Genomic DNA, 21581 nt, shown 5'->3' with positions numbered 1-21581 from the left:
AGGAGACATAAGAGATGCGGGTTCTGTCCCTGGATCAGGAAGATCCCCTGGAGGAGGGCATGGCGACCCACTCCAGTATTCTTGCTGGAGAATCCCATGGACGGAGGAGCCTGGTGGGCTACAGTCCATAGGGCTGCAGAATCAGACACGACTGACGCGACTTAGCACGCACGCACAGGGGTTCTCACTTTCAGGTGTACTTGAATCACCAGGTGGCTTAGTTGATAAAGAACCTGCCTGCAGTGCGGGAGACCTGGGTTCGATCCCTGGGTTGGGAAGATGCCCTGGAGAAGGAAACAGCTACCCACTCCACTATTCTGGCCTGGAGAGTTCCAAAGGAGTTGCAAAGAGTCAGACATGACTTAGCGACTTTCACTGAATCACCTGGAGAGCTTGTTAAACATGTAGACTCTGGCCTGGAGCGGACTCCAGACTACAGGTCTCCCCAACCTCCCAGGTGATAGCTGTGAGCATCTGGACAGCACTCTGAGTTTGCACTGTGTTTTAGTAAAATTTAGTTACCAACAGTTACAAGTCAAGAGATAACAACTCCAGATTTCTGGTTTCTCTTTGAAAGGAGTGAGAGAAGGACTTGCAGTGGTTAAGAATCCACCTTGCAATGCAGGGGACACAGGATCAGTCCCCAGTCAGGGAACTAAGACCCCACAAGTCAAGGTCCAACTAAGCCCACAAGAAACAACTACCGAGCCCACACACCACGACGAAAATCCCTCCTGACGGAATGACGTTTCCCCTGTGCTGTAACTAAGACCAGATGCAGCCAAATAAGCAAGTAAGTAAATATTTTTTAAAAAGCGTGATGTCCCAGCATCAGAGGATGCCCTTGGAGGCGACGAGATAAGTTGTCCAAGCCAAGAGTGGCCGGTCCCCATCTATGTCCTATCCAGCTCATCGCAGCCCCAGCGGCTGGCTTCCCTTGACTGTGACCTGCATCCTTGTGAGATCAGAGCTTGTAACTTGTGGCCTCAAAGGGTCTTTAGGAAGTGCCTGGCGACACCCTGCCTCGTAATACACCCCACTGTGTGCTTGGCAGCTTTATGCGGAGGGTACCTGGAGGGAGGTGCTACTGCTTCCAGCAGGTTCTCAAGTAGATCCAGGCACGTGGTGGATTGAATGTTTGCATCCCCCGAAGTTTGTATGTTGAAACCCTGACCTGCAGTGCAATGGTGTTAGGAGGTGGGGCGTCTGGTTTCATTAAATGAGGTTTAGATGAAGTCGTGAGGGTGGTGACCTTATAAGAAGAGACGAGAGCACCCTCTGCAACGCGACACACACAAGAACAAGGCCACGCGAGCTCATGCTAGAGGGCGGCCGTCGACAAGCCCGGCAGCGGGCCCTCACCAAATGTGCTGTCACTTCAGTCGTGTCCAACTCTTTGCAACCATATGGTCTGTAGCCCATGTTCCTCTGTCCACGGGATTCTCCAGGCAAGGATACCGGAGTGGGTTGCCATGCCCTCCTCCAGGGGATCTTCCCAGGGATCAAACTTGTGTTTCATGTCTCCTGCATTGGCAGGTGGGTTCTTTACCACCTGGGAAGCCCCATCAACTGTAGTGGCATTTAGTGCTGCATAACAAACCAGCCCCAAAGTGGTGGCTTAAAATAACAGTCACTGCTTCTCAGGAAAAAATAGTAGTTTTTCATGCTTCTAGGGCCACCTGGGTGATTCTCTTGACTTGGACTAGAATCAGTGAGTCCAGCTGGGCTCACTCAGGTCTCTGCCATCTGATAATGGGCCAGTGGGGGCCTGGTCTGGAGTGACCACAGCTGCGGATGTAGCTCTGATACCTCATCCTCCAGGATCAGGTTCAGACTTGGGGTCAAGGTGGAGACAGGGATCCAGGCAGAGAAGTGAAGCTGCTTCTTGAAGCTTCACCCCTTGATGAAAAGCTGCAAAGGGACATGAATGCGGGAAACTGACTGAGCCCATCGCTGCAGCCGAGTTGCTGTAATATGGGTCGTTTCATTTTTTTATTGTTGTTGTTCTGTTTTGGTTTTGGACCATGCTGTGTAGCTTGCAAGATCTTAGCTCACCAGTCAGGGATCGAACTCTGGGCCCACAGTGGTGAAAGCACCCAGTCAACCATCGGACTGCCAGGGAATTCCCTAGTTTCACTTTAGAAAGGGAGAATTTGGTTCAAAGAAGTGGAATGTCAAGGCCATCTCCCAACCTCTGAGTTCCTGCAGGGATGTGTCTGTGGGTCTCTGTGTCTTTGTCTCCCCACTGAAGACAGCAGGTGGACAGCCTGTGATGTTCCCTACAGGGAACAGGATGCTTGGGTCCTACAGTAGGTGCTGCAAGCCAAAGTGATGGAAGTGGGGGTGATGGAAGACCCCTGGACACAGAATGTGGAAGGTGGACTAGAAGTCCTGGGGGGTCTGACTGGGAACCTGGAGAGTGCTCTGTGCTGGGCAGTTGCCATGGTGACAAGTATCTCAGCCGCTGGGCTGCTCCGTATACAATCTGAGCATCTGGAGAGACCCCAGAAAAAGATTCCGATCCTGGAGTCACTGGGTGGGTTCTGTGGCCCTGATGCAGCTGCTATCATTGGATTCTTGAGGGGTCTGTGTCCTGCCTCCAGAACTCTTAGGGGTTTCAAATGGTGCTTTTCAGGGACCCACATTTCTCAGCAGTGTCTTGGTGGGCACTGAAGGGAGGGGAGGGAAATGGCCTGGGGAGAAGTTAGAGAGCCACCCGGTGCCTTTCCTTCCAGCTCTTTCCAGCTCCTTCAAGGCTCTGCCCAAACTCTCACAGGAACCCCTTGCACCATAAAGCCTGCCTCCTCTGTGGAGTCCCCTGGCCTTGGAGGAAGAATTGGTCCCAGAGGCAGCCCTCAGGACACAGGGAGGCAGGTTGTGTTGCTCTCTGCTGTCTTTGGACCCAAACCCCAAGGGCCTTCCTGGGAGGAGACTGACATCATCAGGGCCTGTGGCTCAGACCTGACCCCAGCTCGCAGGCCTCAGGGAGCTCTTTCTGATCACCCACCAGGCCCATGGGCGGCTGGCTGTTCCTCAGAGAGCCCTCACCCACAGCACCAGGACAGCATGGAGAAACAGGAGGGGTGAGTGCGGTGGGCCCGGCTGGTAACCGCAGCCAAAGTGGGTAGGGGTCCGTCAGGGCCACAGGAAGCACACCTCCCCTGCACCCCTCATGCCTCCTTGGCCTCCTCCTCCTAAAACAAGGGACCCTTCCCAGAATCCCGTGATACCTGGTGGCCACCAGGACCCACCTCTGGGTCCCAGGGGAGCTCGCAGGAAGGATGGGCGGCACCCCAAACAGGCCCCACCCACTCCTGACATCAGGACTCTGGTGCATCTCTGGGACTTGGGCAAAACCCAAGGGAGAGGGGAGAGTGGCCCAGGAAAGTAGATAGCAGGGCCCTCTCCTTCACCTGGACACCTGGCCAAGAGCCTCCCGCAGCCCACCCCCACAACTCGGGGTCAAATGGGGCCCTGAGGCCTGGATTTAATACTCTGATAAACTGTACATGTCTGTTCTTGCACCGTATGTATATGCAGTGGGTTGAAGAGTGTCACCCAAGAATTCGTGTCCACTCAGGACCTCAGAGTATGACTTTATGTGGAAGTAGGGTCCTTGGTCGGAGAAGGCAATGGCACCCCACTCCAGTACTCTTGCCTGGAAAATCCCATGGACGGAGGAGCCTGGTAGGCTGCAGTCCATGGGGTCACTAAGAGTCAGACACGACTGAGCGACTTAATTTTCACGCATTGGAGAAGGAAATGGCAACCCACTCCAGTGTTCTTGCCTGGAGAATCCCAGGGATGGGGGAGCCTGGTGGGCTGCCGTCTATGGGGTTGCACAGAGTCGGACACGACTGAAGCGACTTAGCAGCAGCAGCAGGGTCCTTGGTCGGTCGTGCCCGTGTGCTTGCTTCAGGATCTTAAGAGGAAATCATTCTGGATCTAGACTGAGGCCTAAATCCAATGACTGGGGTCCTCATCAAAGAGACACACAGAGGAGAAGCTGCGTAAAGACAGAGGCAAAGGGACTTCCCTGGTGGTCCAGTGGCTGAGACTCTGTGCTTCCAGCGTAGGGGGACCTGGGTTTGGTCCCTGGTCAGGGATCTAGATCCCACGTGCTGTAACTGAGTTCGCACACTGCAACTAAAGATCCCACACCAAAACTAAGACCTGGAGCAGCCAAAAAACTAAATAAATATTGTTTTAAAAAATTGCAGAAGCAGAGACAGGAGTGATGTGGCCACAAGCCAAGGAACACCAGGCACCCCCAGAAGCTGAAAGGATCCTTCTCCTTCTCTACAGCCATGGGAGGGAGCCAACACATTTATCTCAGACTTCTGGCCTCCAGACTGAGAGAGAATCCATTCCTGTTGTTTTAAGCTACCAAGTTTGTGGTAATTTTGGCTTGGCAGCACTAGGAAACTGATTCAGTGTGTCTGTGCGTCTATATTAAACATGGGATTTTTTTGTGTTCCCCATAATTTCTCCAAAAACCAATCTGCAGCCCCTTGAGAGTGGTGTGGTCCCTGTTAAACATGCTCTTGAGTCTTTTAAACAACAGCTGAGTTATTCTTGAACAAACCCAGGGAAACCTCCTAGGCAACAGACAACAGAGGGGTATCCAAATCTAAAACGTTTAATGCTTCTGGTCAGAGCAAACAATCAGGTGCATTTAATGCTTCCAGTCGGAGCAAACGATCAGCTGAACAAGAAATGCCGTGTTTTCCTGGCTGAAACAGACTGTGTGATCAGTTCATTTTACAGGGGGAGAAATTCCAGACACAGGCTTGGGTGGGGTGTGGGGGAGTCTCAAATTCCCCTTATTTCAACCTGTGGGGAGACCATTGTATAGCCAGTTGAGGGAAACACCACTCGGAATGAGGCCCTTCTAGATGAGTGGACGTGCCCAGAGAATGCAGTTTCTGCAAAGGGAAAGTCAGAAGGAAACAGCATCCATGCTTCTCCCCAGATGCATGGTGAGTATGACAGTGATGGGCGTCCTCACAGGATGGAGTCTGGGGTCTTTGGATGAGAAGCATTAAACTATCAGAGTAACCACCTACTTTTATTAAGAGCTTTCCGTGTGCTGGGCGCCAGGCCCAGGACTTCACATCCGCTCGCATTTGTCCCACTGCAACCCAGAGAATGAGGTAGGCACTATTCTATCCCCATTTTACAGATGAGGATGTTGAGGCACAGAGAGGTTAAGTCACCTGCTGAAGGTCACACAGCTCGTGTGAAAGGATGGCTGGGACTCGAACCCTACCTTGTTGAAGTTTTAAGACTTGGGCTCCTAAACTCAGTGCCTGGGCAGGTCCTATTGCTAAAGGGTCATTTGTGTCCTGGCCACAATAAGCTAATGAACAAGATGGAGAAAGAAGCCATACCCAGGGGGGCTTCCAGCCCTGAGGTTTGTGGAAATTGAGATGCCAGGAGCTCAGCATCTCCTTCCTTGGATTTTTAATCCCAAGCCTCTCAAGGGTTAAGAAGAGTAGCTGTTGGTTGCTGATGCTCCAGCGTGGGCCCCAGCGACCTCCAGCACAGGAGGGAAACCGTAGCAGGTGCCAGTGTGGTCATCTGCTGCTCCTGTGGCCCACCTCTCTTTGTCCATTGGGTGACTGGCCCTCCCCAACCCCTCTGTTGCTTCTGGAAGAAATGTCAATCACAGGGCTCCCAGCTGCTTAGCTAATAGGCCCACAGGAGTGAGCACATGACTTCCCCAGGGCCAGTCAGAGCCTTCCCTGGGATTTGAGATGGAGAGTCTCTTTCTGCCTTAGAAACTGAGAGCCCTGTGGTTGTAGGCTAGGGGCCGCCAGCAGTCACCTTTCCCTCCAGGTGAGGAGAGGACAAGGTCAGCACGCAAACTGACACAGAGCCAAGAGGCCTAGGTGAGGTTGAGGATGGGCACAAGCGCCTAAGGACACTGAGGGCTCCTGGATGCAGCCATACCTGAAGCAAGGCCCAGCCTGGGCATCCCAGTTACTGCAGACAGGGAATTCCCTTTGTTGCTTAAGCCTGTTTGAGCTGGGGCTTTCCTGAGGGAGATGAGGAGAGCAGGCTCTCAAAAAGAGAGGCATAAGGCTCCTTATTGCTCCTGTTAAGGCAAAAACCAAAAACACTAAAGGCAGGTCAGATCAGACTGTGGGATGCCAGTGATGACCTCTGACCTGTTACCTGTTTGCAGACCCGGGGAATGAAAGGAAAAATGTCCTCATACCCATGCCCCTCCCATGCAGGAACTTAAGGAGAGTCTTTCAATATTGCAGCTGGTACTAAGGATCAGATGTGCCCCCAGTGCAACTGCGACAAAGTCATAGACCCTACCCCACAGGGGAGTCCTGATGCCGTGTTGAGAGCCTGGATCCAGCCTTAGCTGAAGCAAGTCCTTTTAGACTGGTCAGTTACAAGTGCCCATGAATGGTAACCCTTTTTTGTTTAAGCTGCTGGGAGGTAACTTACAACCCAAAAAGGCATAATTAAACAGGAGATTCCCAGGAGACAAAGGGACCTTCAGAGAATATAAAGATAGCCAGAACTGCTTCATCATTGCCTGGAATTCAGCAAAAACACTGGGCCTTCCACTGTCTTCAAGTCAGGGGTGGTCAGGATTAGACCTTCCAGCCACATGCTGTGAAAATGCATTTCACGTCCATGGTGGGTGGCTCCCCACAAAAAGTGGAGCCTGTAACTTATATAACTGCTCACCAGCATATCCTGGGACCCAGGGCATCGTTGTAGGCTTAGATGCTAGGGTGTACACCCGTCATTTCTACTTCTTAGGGTGGGGAACCCTAAGAGTCTTGGAAGAACCCACCTTGTGCTTTTCAGACCAGGTGGTGGGAACAAGCATGTGGTCTGGGCGGGCCCATCATTGTACCTCCTCCCCATACAGTGATTGGTCCAGACTGAACACAGACCCTGCAGGCCAATCAGTGTTCTCTGTTGCCCCCTGGCAACCGTGATTGGTTCAGGGACTAGCCTGGGACTCAAGCAGGCTGATAAGACTCAATTCTGGGAGGCTGGATGGAACTTGGTCAGGAGACAGATTCTCTTCTGCAGCTGAGCTGCAGGAAAGGGAAAGAGGGAAAGTAACAGTGCCGGGGTCGCCCGAGGAGGAGGCCACCCCAGGGAAGCTGGGGGGCACTGAGCCCGACGACCTCCCTGAGCCCTCAGACCTGAATGGGGTCTGCCCACCCCTTGGCTTTTTGTACTCGAAGCCTGATCATAGATGATTCTGTCTTCGACACCCCAAGAGCCAATGGGGGCCTCCAGATAGCCCAAATTTGGCAGCGTCCAGACCCAGGGCTGCAGCCCACACAGCCTCGTGGACACGTGGGGACGTGGGAGGCGAGCAGGCTGCCCCACGGGGCTCGATCCCGACTACCTGGAGACCAGGGAGCTGCTGTGGGACGGCGCCGAGGAGGAAGTGGCGGCGCTGAGCTGGGAGAAGCGGCTGGCGCAGGATTCCAGGCTGGACATGGAGCCCCTGGGGAGGAAGGACACACACATTGCCTTCTGGTGGTGATATGGCCCTGGGGCCGCTGGGAGCTGCGGGAAAGCTGGGGATGATGCCAGTGAAGCCCCAGGGCTCTTCCCACAAGGCTGGTAACCCTCCCTGGGTGCAGAGGGTAAGTGCAGAGGGAAAAGCAGGTGAGACTGTGATGAGACGTGAAGCCTGGCCCACCGCCTTGCAGGACCTTCCTTCCCAGCCGAGCCCTGCCGGCCATCCACCTCTCTGGGGCTTTGCTGACCCAGGGGCCCAGCATGGCCCAGAGGGCACCCCGTCATCTCCAGCCTCACCCCTCCACCTCCTTTCAGCTCCTCCAACACCTGCCTCCCCTGTCTCGGGACCTTGTGTCTGCGCCTGCTGCTGGAAGCCTTTCTCTCTCACCTACTTTATCCAGTCAAATGCCACCCGGACCACAGAGCAGCGCCATCCAGGGGACATTCCTGTGGTGACAGATGTGTCCCATAACTGCGCCTTCCAGCACGGCTGTCACAGGCCATGTGAGGCTGCTGGGCACTCGAGATGTGGCTAGTGTGACCGAGGAACTGAATTTTTAATTTTATTTAGTTCTAATCGCTATGTTTAAATTGCCCTCTCTGGCTCGTAGCTGTCGGGTTGGAGAGTACAGGCTTAGGGCCTAGCTACGCGAAGCGTGGTCTGGGAACCAGCAGCGCAGCATCTCCTGGAGCTTGTTGGAGATGCCTCAAGAGCTAAGCAATCCGAGTCTGCGTTTTGACAAGCCCCTCCCCCACAGCCATGTGATCACATGCACACGGCCTTGATCTCAACTCCAGTGTCACTTCCCAGAGCCTCCCCCAAACCCCTGCACTCTCGCCCACCCTGTGCCCTCCCTGGTCCTGGGCTCTGACAGCACTCTGTGTTCAGGCCACCAGCACCTCCTGGAGTATGACCTTGGGGCGAGGACCTTCATGGCATCATCACTGCTCGTGTGTGGCTACGTGGTCTCCTGCTTCAGGATGGCAGACCCTGTCTGCCTGGTCCCTCTAGGACCACCAGTTGCCCACCAAGGGCAGCCTTGAACTGGGACTCTCCCAAGGCTATTGAGGGTCAGGGCAGCAGGTTCCCCCACACTGACCAGACAAGACAGGCTGGCAAGCAGCTTCCAGCCCACCCCTTGGCCTCTGCCTAATGTCCCGGAGGCAGCAAGCCCCTGATACGTGTGTCTACGGGTCTGAGTCCCTCTAGGCCTCAGTCTCTCTCCCCCACACTGAGGCCCAGTGGCCAAAACAGGCCACCTCCCAAAGAGGGAATCACCACCCTTTGACACACTGTGGGGTCTCCCTTTGGAGTAAAGATGCTGACTCAGCATTACCTTTCTTTTATTTTTCTTTTGCCTCGTGGCTTGTGGGATCTTAGTTCCCTGACCAAGGATTAAACCCACACCCTAGGCGGTGAAAGCATAGAGTCCTAACCATTGGACCACCAGGAAATTCCCAGCCCAGCATATCCTGTGCTGGCTACACGTGCCCCTAGAATCCCTGCAGCTCCACCTGGGATGTAGGTCCAGACCTGACATCCTCTTGGAGCTTCAAATCTACTTCACAGTAAAGAGTCGGACATGACTGAGTGACTGGACAACAAGAAAAGAATTTGAAGCATCGTTTTTAGAAGGAAACTGGCACAGCCATGTCATGAGGCAGGATGCAAAATCACATTTGTTTTTAAAAGATAGAACACGAGCTGTGGCCGGTTCATGTCGATGTATGGCAAAAACCATCACAATATTCTAAAGTAACTATTCTCCAATTAAATAAATTTAAATATTTTTTAAAGATAAAACACAAGGCCTGGAAGAAACCACTACTGAGTGCTTACTGTATGCACAGACTTTCCCCACCCATCTTATCCTCAGGACAACTGCATGACGTAGGGGATCCAGTGGTCCCCGTCTAACAGCTGGGGCTCAGAGAGGTAAAGTGACTTGCCTGAGGTCATAGAGCAAGCCGGAAGTGCTTGGAAGTCTTAACCTCCCTATCTCTCTGTCAGCAACACTGGGGGAGAGTTGTCTGTGAGGCATAATTCTAGAATGTTCTAGAGCAGTCCAAACCCAGTGTGATGGAATTCTAGGCGTGAGGGAAGGTACAAACAGGAGGGCTCAGGCCCCTCTTATCCCGCCCACCCAGTAGTCTGGTGTGTTGGGCCTCTGTCTGGGGTTTCATTTGAAGGGAAGTTTCTGCAGCCGAGGCTGAAGCAGAAGAATGATATGATCGCTCATGATAACAGGCTGAGCCACTGGAAAGTTTATCAGTGCCCATGTCAGGGCCCCACCCCTAGAGAAGCTCAAGGGCAAGTAGAGGAGGTGAGTGAAGTGCCCCCAGCCTGGAAGGAAGGGACCTCAGGCATGATGCAGGCCTGGCCCGGCAGTGGGGGTGGGGAGTCGGGGGGCCCCATACCTGAAGTCCTCGGACGCCAGCACCTCGTAGTAGTAGAGGAGTTTGCACCTGGGGCCGGGGCTGTGCAGGGCTGTCAGGACATCCTCTACGCCCGGGAGGCTGCAGGCCATGTGGGCAGGGGGGCTGTGCATTTGCCACTGCAGCAGGTAGATGCCAGGCCACCGGGTCACGTGGGAGCCCTGAAACACAGCAGCCAAGCCTCAGGCCCCGGTCCGCCTGGGGAGAGGGGCCCCTTTCTAAACCAGCCCGCCAGCAAATCCTTCCTTTTGGGGTGTCCCAAAGTCACCTTTGCTTCCCCTCTGCTGTTACCCCATATCCATGGCAACTGAGAGCCTCCCTTTTAATCTAGCGGGGAAGTCAGGGCCTAGGGGGTGCAGGAAATACAGAGGTGTAGTTTGGCTAAAAACCTGGATTTTCTTGGCCTTTCGTCCTGCTGAGTGGGATTTGCAAATTGAGGAAACCTGGAGAAAGGGGTGTATGGGCTTCCCAGTTGGTTCAGATGGTAAAGAACCTGCCTGCCAATGCAGGAAATGCAGGTTTGATCCCCAGGTCAGGAAGATTCCCCTGGAGATTCTAGCCTTGCCTGGAGAATCCCATGAACAGAGAAGCCTGGCAGGCTGCAGTCCATGGGGTCGCAAAGAGTCAGACATGACTTAGCAACTGAGCCTACACACACACAGAGGGAGCTTAAAGGTGTTTAGAGTTTGCCGAGGGCGGAGGGACAGCCAGATAGGAGGGTGTCAGTCTTTATAAGAAGAGCAACTTTGTAAAAGGGCTGATGTTCAGTGGGAGCCCCGGGCAGAAGATGCTGGTGTGTGATGTGACAGTCATCTGCCCAATTCACCTATGTCACCTCCAGCAAGATCTCCACTGCTCACCAGTGCGCACGTGTGTGTGTGTGTGTGTGTGTTTGGGGCCAGTGATGTTTGACCTGCAGGCACCATGGAGTATGGGGGGAGGGTGGTCAGCAGGGTGGCCCAAGTTCTGGTGGCACATCCCTGAGTGCTGTTTCCAGACCTACAGTCTCCCTGCTGCGTGGGTGCTGAAACGTGACTGTGCATCAGGAAACCAGGCAGACATGAAGGAGGCAGACACCAGGCCCCATGCCCAGGGCTTCTGAGCCCGCCATGCAGCATGGGGCCAGCAACCTGCATCTCTGACAAGAGTCTCGGGAGGATGCTGAAGCTGGGGCCCTGGGGTGCCAGGTCTCGGACCTGCCCACATCTGTCTTTCTCCCCCACTGTCCCGCAGGGTCTCTGAGGCTGGGGACGGGTCCAATCTGTGCACTTCCGTTCCCCCGGAACCCTGGCACGCAGTGGACACTCAATCCTGCATGATCGTGATGAATGAATAAATGACCCAAGAGATGACCTGGATGCTCTCCCCTTCCCGGCAGATGAGCGGGGCCTCCACGCAGCTGAAGTCTGCACCCAGGGCCCAGCCTCTGTCCGTCAGCTGCCCGCCGACCCTGGCCTCAGTCTCCTGGGGGCCTGGCGTGGACGCCTGCTTGGCATGGTACAGACTGAACACCACGTCCCCACGGAGGATGTCGAAGTCCCAGGTGATGACTGACTCCCTCTCCAGAATCTCCACGGTGACCTGCAAGAGGACAGGTGACAGGTGAGGTCTGAATGTCTGATCTGGAGAGGGCTGGGATGCAGAAGTCAACTGCAGGTGTGTGGGTGCCCACCCTGGTCTCTATTCCCCACCCCAAGTCCAAGAATTGCTCTGGACAAATAGATCCACCTCTGTGTGAATCATCTGGGATGATTCCCTGCACCAGGGTGACCACAGCCAATGACAAGCTGATGTGAGGCCAGCCCCCTGCACCACTCTCCCCTCGGATCAGACTGGGCTAGACCATGGCTGCAGCCAGCTCGTGGTTTAGCTTTTGTCCCTAGTGGTAAAGAACCCACCTGCCAATGCAGGAGACATAAGGGATGTGAGTTCAGGAAGATTCTCTGGAGGAAGAAATGGCAACCCACTCCAGTATTCTTGCCTGGAGAATCCCATGGACAGAGGAACCTGGCAGGCAACTGTCCATAGGGTGGCAAAGAGTCGGACACGACTGAAACGACTTAGCGCACACACCGCACTCCTTAAGGGTTTCTCCTGAGGCTGATCCTCTACAAGTCATGGGCACAAGAACCCACATCTCAGTCTCTGCTTCAAGGTCCCTGACCTAAGATGACACCCAACCCAGCAGGCCCTCCCAGCCCGGGACCCCAGCACCTCGTGGGGGGCCCCGCGGAGCACGCTGGCCGAGTGGTATGTCTCCCTCCACTGCCACAGCTGGTCTTCGTTCTCCTGATCCTCTTCCGTCAGATACAGGGACTTGGGGACCAGTCCTCCTTCAGGGACATTACACTAGGGGACAAAGACACCGGGTGACAGTCAGGGCCCAGCCAGGCCTGGCTGACCCAGAGGAAGGTGCTCTGTGACCCCTGAAACCACACTTACAACATGCATACAGAGCCTGACGATCGGAGAGACCTGGCAAGCTTGGCAAAATTTCTAGGAAATGTCTCTCTCTCTTTTTTGTTTTAACCCTGAAATCATGCAGGATTGCTCTTTGAGATTTTATTTATTTTTGGCTGCACTGGGTCTTCATTGCTGTGTGTGGGTTTTCTCTAGTTGCATCGAGTAGGGGCTACTCTTTGCTGCAGTGGCTTCTCTTGTTGCAGAGCTCAAGCTTAGTTGCTCCGAGGCATGTGGAATCTTCCCAGATCAGGGATCAAACCCATGTCCCCTGCGTTAGCAGGCAGATTATTAACCAGTGGACCACAAGGGAAGTCCTGTTTGAGATTTCTGCTGGAGAAGGGAAAGGACCTGCCCTCCTGCATCAGATGAGATAAGGGTCACCCCCTGCCTCACCCCCAGGGGGAAATGATAAAAGGGGTCTGGGGGCACCTCCCCTGGAACCTGTTGCCTGATCATCCCTTGCCGTGTAGCAAGTTAGGAATAAATAAATCCCTTTGGGTACACTAGCTCCTGGGTCCAGGCCGCTGGGACATTTGAGTCTCCTCCCCTTGCAGTAGAGGCTGCAAAGTCAGCAGCTAAATGCTAACTTCTGCCTGGCAACCTACTGGATGGGGATTCAGAAGGGTAAGCCCTTGACTGGCCTGGTCTCTGAGCTTCCGGGAAACTTCAGCTTTGCTCTTGAAAGCACCAGCATAAGGTCCCTCCTTCAGAGAGGAGTCACCTCTCGTAGGGGCAGCTTCTAAGACCAGCTCTGCCTCCAAAGAGCCAGCAGGGTCCTCCCCAGCTCAGAGCACGCACAAGGGGTCTGCCCTCCCCCAGCCTCCTGCCGCCTGCGGCCGTGTCTCCCTGAGGCCACAGACCATCCCCGCCATGGGTGCAGATGGTCTGCTGGGGCCTCACCAGGCACTCTCCCCCAAGGAAGTCAGGAATCACATCTTTGTCCAGATAATCGACAAGGCCTCCGGGGCCCTGGTAATTGCTGCCACTGTAGATGAGGAACTTCTGTCGGGTGTTCTCGTTGATGAAGGGGCTGATCTGAAACGGGGGAGATAAGGCAAGATGCAAAGAATTTTTTTTTTAATTGAGGTGTAATTTACGGAACACAGAGTTAACTATTTTATTTTATTATTATTATTTTTTGGCTGCCCTGCAAGGCTTGCAGGATCCTAGTTCCCCGACCAGGGATCCAGCCTGTACCCGCTACAGTGGAGGCTCCAAGTCCTAACCACTGGACTATCAGGGAAACCCCAGAATTAACCATTTTAAAGTGAACAATCCTCTGGTATTCAGTTCATCCACTATGCTGTGCAGCCATCACCTCTAATTCCAAGACATTTTCATCCCCTGAAAAGGAAACCCCAGATCCACCAGCAGTCACTAACCTCTCCTTCCCCTCCAGCCCCTGGAAACCACCAATATGCTTCCCATCTCTATGATTTGCCTGTTCTGAACATTTCACGGAAAGGGAATGCCACAATGTGTGGCCTTCTGTGGTTGGCTTCTTTCACTGAGCCTCACGTTTTCAAGGCTCATCCACGTTGTAGTGTGAACCAGAATTCCCTTTTCATGGCAGAATAACATTCCATTGTGTGGATAATGTGTTTGTTTATCTCGGATGGAAAGTATTTCAATACTGAACTCTAAGCTGCATGTCAGTCTGGTTTTTCACGCCATCCCAGTGCTGGGGTGGTGTCTGACTCAGTGAACAGTTGGGGAAGGGAGGGAGGGAAGGAGGGAGGTGGGTAACCAGGCACTTGGCAGAGCAGAGCACAGGCCAATGCTGCAGGCAGATTAATGGGGAGCTAGAAATCCCACTTGGGTGGGTCACACTTCTTCAGACCCCACCCCAGGAGGTGGTCCCTGTGGGCCTCAGCAAGCTGGCTGTCATCTGCTGTGGCCAGTGAGGGCGTGGTGTAGGCACTGGGAGGTGGGTACTGCTTTCCCCACTCCCTCCCTGCTCCAGTGTCCTTGGAAGCACCCCCTCACCTGTGCCAGCCCTCATAGGGCTCTCGTAACAAGGACATCCCTTCCTCTTGTCTGTCCAGCCCTGGGGTGGTCAGGGCCTGCAGCAGTGGCCAGCCCCTGGGGCCGCTCCATCCTGCCTACCCTCCTGAGAGTGGGTCACATCCCCCACCAGAGCCAGCTGGGTGAGCCCTGCTTCTGACCAGGGGTTTGTGGAATCTTAGTTCCCTGACCAGGGATTGAACCTGGGCCATGGCGATGAAAGCCCAGGACCCTAACCACTAGGCAACCAGGTCAGTCCCAGAAGCGGTGAACTTTATGGGAAATGAATTAAACCTCAGTCAAGCTGTTACTGAGAAGAACTGACGCAGGCTCATCGGACAGGCAGATCCCAGAGGGACCCTCTCCCATCTCAGGCTCCTTGCTCTTTCTCACCAGTGTCCAGAGCACGGGGAAGACGCGGGGGGCTCGCACGATGAGCAGCCGGCCCAGGGTCTCGGGGTAATTGCCTTCCACCACCTCGATCATGCGCAGCAGGGCCTTCACCCCCGGCCGCCACAGGTGCCTCAGGCTGAGACCCTCCAGGTCCACCAGGCAGGTCCAGGAGCTGCGGCAGAGATGCCCACCTCACTGCACCTCGTTCTGCCACCCCCACCCCTCAGAGCCCAGCACCATCCGCGAGGACCTAGGGCCCCAGGGACAGGGACTGACGGAGAGTCTCAGTGAGGCAGCCGCTGGGGCAGGGACCACAGAACACTCTCGTGTACCCTCCCCCCATGGGGAGGCCACATGGCACGGGGGTTCTCAGCACACACACCAAGGCCGGAGTGCCCAGATTCAAGTGCCTGAGGGCTGAGTGATGGGGGCAGAGTCCTCATCAGGACGTCAGCAATGTGTTACTAATAACTGTTGAAAAGAGGTGCCTGCGTGCTAAGTCGCTTTAGTCCTGTCCGACTCTTTGCGACCCCATGGACTGTCACCCACCAGGCTCCTCTGTCCATGGAATTCTCCAGACTGGAGTGGGTTGCCATGCCCTCCTCCAGGGGATCTTCCCAACCCAGGGATCAAACCCAGGTCTCCCGCATTCCAGGCAGATTCTTCACCGTCTGAGCCACCAGGGCAGCTGCATCACCTCTGGTGCTGGTGCTGGTTTAGTCGCTCAGTCGTGTCCAACTCTTGTGCCCTATGGACCGTAGCCCGCCAGGCTCCTCTGTCCATGGGATTCTCCAGGCAAGAATACTGGAGTGGGTTGCCGTTCCCTTTTCCAGGGGATCTTTCCCACCCAGGAATCAATCCTGGGTCTCCCACATTGCAGGCAGATTCTTTACTGAGTAGCTATGAGCGAATCCCTGGTATGTATCCCCTCTTAAGTCATTCTTTTTGATAAGCCATAAGGAAACCCTAGGGCCTCCCAGGTGGCACGAGTAGTAAAGTACCAATGCAGGAGACGCAACAGACATGGGTTCGATCCCTGGGTTGGGAAGATCCCCTGGAGGAGGGCATGGCAACCCACTCCAGTATTCTTGCCTGGAAAATTCCATTGACAGAGGAGCCTGGTGGGCTACAGTCCATGGAGTCACGAAGAGTTGGACTTGACAGAGGCGATTTGGCATGCATGCAAGGAAACCCTAGGAAGTGTTTACAGAAGAGGAAGCCCCAGCTCAGAAAGGTTAAGTGTCTTTGGGGGTAACACCCCTGTGAGGACTGGTGTGGGAAACTCCACTCAGGAATAGGAGAGTTTGGGGCAGTCAGAGGGGGCAGTGGATCACTGGATGAGCCCTGACACCTGCGAAGTTCACGTGCCTGGGAGACGGCCAGGGTGGATCTTGGGGGCGGGAGAGCCCACCTCAAAAAGCCAAGTTCAGGAGGCTGCGTGGCACAGGCAGAAAACCCATGAGCCAGAGCCAGCCGGGACCAAGTTCCAACCCCAGCTCCGCCCCTCCCCCACTCAGCAGCCTTGGGTGACGTCCCCACTCTCAGCCTTGGTTTCCCCCTCCGTAAAGAACAAGGACAACTTGCCTCATTAGGGACACTGTAAGAATTAGAGGAGGGTATCTCTGTGAAGTGTCTAGCAGGCTGCCCGGCCTGGCATCCATGCCCAGTGAACCTTGGCTGTTTTTACTGTTTAGGGGGGAGTGCCCCCGCCCCCCCAGCCCGGGTTCTTGCCTGATGGGACGGCCAAACTGTTTCGTGTTCCCTTCACACCGCTTCTGTCCTTCCTCATTGACGGAAAGAATCTAGAAGGCAGAAAAGGGGCTGGCAAACGTTCTCTTGGCTGCTCCGGCCACGGGCAACCCCGGGGTGGGGGCTCCTGGGAGCGGGGACCCCGACTCACGTGCCGCAGCAGCACCTCCTCCCCCACGGCCTTCATCAAGCCCTTGGTGTCCATGTGGCCCAGACGCAGGATGTACAGTGGGCGGCCATCTTTGAGGTGGGGGGAGGGAGGAGGGGACGAACGGAAGACAGAATTACATAATGCTTAGGATACATTATGCTATATGTGCATGGTCAGTCGCTTATAACACACTATATATATTATGAAAGTCGCTCAGTCGTGTCTGACTCTTTTCTACCCCGTGGACTGTAGCCCCCTAGGCTCCTCTGTCCATGGAATTCTCCAGGACATAAAAATGGAGTGGGTAGCCACTCCCTTCTCCAGGGGATCTTCCCAAGCCAGGGACCGAACCCAGATCTCCTGCATTGCAGGCGGATTCTTTACTGTCCTTCTGTGCCACCAGGGAAGCCCATATATAACATACTATATATATTGTATATATATATATATTAATACTTTATACATATTATATACATACAATCAATTCTTATTATTTGCAGTAGTTAATTTCTATAAAGTCACCTCGAATACTGAATCAAGAAACACAGAACCACTTCTAAGCCAGAGGAGACAGGAGGTTAAGTTCCTGCCAGCGTCTGGCCATGACATTTTTGTCAGCCGACCAGTGTTAACTTTGTTTTGCGTGTGTTTCTATTTGAGGACATCTTGTTTAATTTATGTTGTTGATTCATTAGTAACTCATGTCTGAAATCAGATCAGATCAGATCAGTCACTCAGTCTTGTCCGATTCTTTGCGACCCCATGAATTGCAGCACGCCAGGCCTCCCTGTCCATCACCAACTCCCAGAGTTCACCCAGACTCACGTCCATCGAGTCAGTGATGCCATCCAGCCATCTCATCCTCTCTCGTCCCCTTCTCCTCCTGCCCCCAATCCCTCCCAGCATCACAGTCTTTTCCAATGAGTCAACTCTTCACATGAGGTGGCCAAAGTACTGGAGTTTCAGCTTCAGCATCATTCCTTCCAAAGAAATCCCAGGGCTGATCTCCTTCAGAATGGGCTGGCTGGATCTCCTTGCAGTCCAAGGGACTCTCAAGAGTCTTCTCCAACACCACAGTTCAAAAGCATCAATTCTTCGGCGCTCAGCCTTCTTCACAGTCCAACTCTCACATCCATACATGACCACAGGAAAAACCATAGCCTTGACTAGACGGACCTTTGTTGGCAAAGTCATGTCTCTGCTTTTCAATATGCTATCTAGGTTGGTCATAACTTTCCTTCCAAGGAGTAAGCGTCTTTTAATTTCATGGCTGCGGTCACCATCTGTAGTGATTTTGGAGCCCAGAAAAATAAAGTCTGACACTGTGTCCACTGTTTCCCCATCTATTTCCCATGAAGTGGTGGGACCGGATGCCATGATCTTCGTTTTCTGAATGTTGAGCTTTAAGCCAACTTTTTCACTCTCCACTTTCACTTTCATCAAGAGGCTTTTGAGTTCCTCTTCACTTTCTGCCATAAGGGTGGTGTCATCTGCATATCTGAGGTTATTGATATTTCTCCCCGCAATCTTGATTCCAGCTTGTATTTCTTCCAGTCCAGCATTTCTCATGATGTACTCTGCATATAAGTTAAATAAGCAGGGTGACAATATACAGCCTTGACATACTCCTTTCCAGATTTGGAACCAGTCTATTGTTCCATGTCCAGTTCTAACTGTTGCTTCCTGACCTGCATACAAATTTCTCAAGAGGCAGATCAGGTGGTCTAGTATCCCTATCTCTTTCAGAATTTTCCACAGTTTATTGTGATCCACACAGTCAAAGGCCTTGGCATAGTCAATAAAGCAGAAATAGATGCTTTTCTGGAACTCTCTTGCTTTTTCTATGATCCAGCGGATGTTGGCAATTTGATTTCTGGTTCCTCTGCCTTTTCTAAAACCAGCTTGAACATCAGGAAGTTCACAGTTCACATATTGCTGAAGCCTGGCTTGGAGAATTTTGAGCATTACTTTACTAGCGTGTGAGATGAGTGCAATTGTGCGGTAGTTTGAGCATTCTTTGGCATTGCCTTTCTTTGGGATTGGAATGAAAACTGACCTTTTCCAGTCCTGTGGCCACTGCTGAGTTTTCCAAATTTGCTGGCATATTGAGTGCAGCACTTTCACAGCATCATCTTTCAGGATTTGGAATAGCTCAACTGAAAGGAGCTTATCAAACATGAATTTTCTCCATAAGGCACATCACAGCCTTCTTGCACTTAGGAGCATACCACTTTCCCATGACTCAAAATCAACACACACATAAAGCACAAAATGCAAAAACACACAAAAAAGTAATGGCACTAAATAGACTGCAGAAAGGAGACTCATTTATAGTAGGAGCTGAAGCAGGGAGACAGGAGGACACTCTTTGGCCTCAGGTGGGAAGGGACGCACACTTTTGGTCACTCCGTCCGTGAAGGACAATGAAAGCGCCTTGAGCATTGATCTGTGGGCTAAAAGTAAATTTTAATGAGCAGGCAAGTTCACAAATACAGAATCCATGAAGAACAAAGATCGACTATATATTGAAAGCAAATGTGCCAACCGGTTTTTCGGGAGACTTGAGCACTTGCCCTGATCAATACATATGAATTTTTAACATTTTAATTTTGAACAAGGACATTGAATAGTGTAACAGCTGCTGGCTTCAATGGCACTTTCACTTTGAAAAACCCAGAGACGATATTTGTAGTGGGTTGCCCCCAAATTCATGTCCATCTACAACCTCGGGATGTGTCCTTGTGTGGAAATAGGTTCTTTGCTGACATGATTAGTTAACGATCTCAAGATGAAGCCATGCTGGATCAGCTTGGGCCCAGGAGAGAGAACAGAGAGATACTGAGTGGGGGGATGTTGTGTGCAGACAGAGGCAGAGACCTGGGGGGAGGGGAATGTGGCCCCAAGCCAAGGAACACCTGGAGCCACCAGAAGCCAGAAGAGACAGGAAGGATCCTTCCCTAGAGCTTTCAGAGGGACCACACACCTTGCTTTTAGACTTCTAGCCCCAGAACTATGAGAGGATGGATTTCGGTTGCTTTCAGCCACCCAGCTTGAGGTCCTTTGGTATGGCAGCCCCAGGACACTAACGCAGTATTCTGCAGACAATAAGCAACGATGGGCTGCCCCTGCCCCTGGGAGAACCGTCTCACCTCAAGCCCATATGTCTACCCCAGCTCCGCCTTCACATCAGGTGTCATCTCAAGGCATCTCCAGATGCCCAGAAAAACCAAAAGGAAAAATAACAAGCTGCTAAAAGAGCGGCATTCAAAGCACATTGAGTGGTGAGCCCAGCATGCCCTCCCCGTCATGCAGGTACCTATGTCCTGGTAGTGCCAGCCTCCGGCGTAGAACTCCTCCAGGAGGGCGGGGGGTCGCCAGGTCTCTAGGAGGAGGTCCACCTGGTGCTGCTTCCGCCAGCTCAAGGACTGGCACAGCATCTCGCGGGCCCGGTCCAGGTGGAAGTCTCGAGCCCGGAGGAAGCGAAGGATGTGCTCATCTTTGGGGATCTGAGGGAAGAAGGAGGAGAAAGCCCTTAGCAAGGTATTCCTTAAACTGAGATTGTCACTTGTAATTTGGTTGTGTGTGTGTGTGTGTGTGTGTGTGTGTGTACGCAAGCACATGTGCACTAATGTTGTGCCCATTTTACAGATGAGGAAACAGCAGACAGGTTATATCCCAGCACAACACTAAAGTAATTCCCTTGTCGGCCTGCCTAGTAGGGGGAGGGGAGGAAGGGCAAGCAACTCATGATGAAGCTGGAAGCTCTTATTCAACAGAGCTGAAGGTCAGGATCTACATGGTGGACCATGATGTTGGAGGCTTAGAGTCTAAAGGCATAGTTCATGTGCAGTCAAAAATCAACCCTCCCAAGTCACTAAATCTCTTGGTGGGGGGGGCTTCCCTGGTGGCTCAGTGGTGAAGAATTCACCTACCAGTGCAGGAGACATGGGTTCAATCCCCAGCCCGGGGAGATCTCACGTGGCACACAGCAACTGAGCCAGTGTGCCACAACTACTGAGCCTGTGTTCCAGAGCCCGGGAGCCGCAACTACTGAGCCCATAAGCGGAAACTACTGAAGTCCGCGTGCCCTAGAGCCCGTGCTCCGCAGCAAGATTAGCCAGCACAATGAGAGGCCCGCGCGCTGAAGCTAGAGAGTAGCCCCTGCTCGCCTCAACTAGAGAAAAGCCCACCCAGCAACAAAGACCCAGCACAGCCAAAAATAAACAAAATTTTAAAACAAATGCTTAAGACAGTAAATTTTAAAAATATACATCTTAGAAAAGAACAGTATGCATGAGTTTGTAAATGTAGGGCTACAGAGCAGTGGCTGGGCTCCCCAGGGGACACTGGCAAGGTCTGGAGCCACTTTTCATTTTCACAACCGGGAGAGAAGAGCCCCTGTCCTCTCGTGGGTGGGGGCCAGGAATGCTGCTTGACACCCTGTGTACACAGGACGGCCCCCCATAAAGAGCTGCCCAGCCTCAAATGTCAACTGTGCCGAGGCTGGCAAACTCTGCTGTCAGTGCCACATACACAACGCACGAGACGGCATGTAATAAAAAGAAGGTGAGAGAGAAGTGTCCAGCATTGCTAATCACCCAGCCTTGCGTACCTGGCCCATCACCCCGTGCCCGAGGCTGAGGGGCTGCAGCCCCGGCCCCCACCCACCTTGCCTTTGTGGGTCTCCTGCAGCCAGCGTCTCAGCTGGACCAGGCAGCTCTCCTGCATGGGCGTGAGATGGCCCAGGCACCTCTCAATGTAGTCCGCGTCCAGCTTGTCCCCTGGAGGAGAAGAGGGGCTTCAGAACAAGCAGGAGATACTGCACTGTCTACCCTTTCTGGAGCCCTCGCCTCACTGGCCGATTTCGAATCTGAAATGT

General features: G+C 53.2%; 1 protein-coding gene across 1 annotated transcript in view; it reads right to left on the bottom strand.

The window, feature by feature from the left end:
* Positions 1-7343: 7343 nt before the first annotated feature.
* Positions 7344-21581, bottom strand: part of SEC14L5 (SEC14 like lipid binding 5) — a 36388-nt gene continuing 22150 nt past the window's right edge. Inside the window, exons 6-15 of the mRNA XM_055561930.1 lie at positions 21371-21483; positions 20019-20208; positions 16703-16791; positions 16534-16604; positions 14803-14974; positions 13306-13440; positions 12157-12291; positions 11296-11523; positions 9925-10103; positions 7344-7489 (exon numbers count right to left, since the gene is read on the bottom strand). Of these exons, the coding sequence (XP_055417905.1) occupies positions 7384-7489; positions 9925-10103; positions 11296-11523; positions 12157-12291; positions 13306-13440; positions 14803-14974; positions 16534-16604; positions 16703-16791; positions 20019-20208; positions 21371-21483 (1418 nt within the window). The 3' untranslated portion in view covers positions 7344-7383. The remainder of the gene's footprint in view (positions 7490-9924; positions 10104-11295; positions 11524-12156; positions 12292-13305; positions 13441-14802; positions 14975-16533; positions 16605-16702; positions 16792-20018; positions 20209-21370; positions 21484-21581) is intronic.

The sequence above is a fragment of the Bubalus kerabau genome, chromosome 23 (assembly GCF_029407905.1).
Source record: "Bubalus kerabau isolate K-KA32 ecotype Philippines breed swamp buffalo chromosome 23, PCC_UOA_SB_1v2, whole genome shotgun sequence".
Taxonomy (NCBI): domain Eukaryota; kingdom Metazoa; phylum Chordata; class Mammalia; order Artiodactyla; family Bovidae; genus Bubalus; species Bubalus kerabau.
This window is presented reverse-complemented; position numbering and strand designations above follow the sequence as displayed.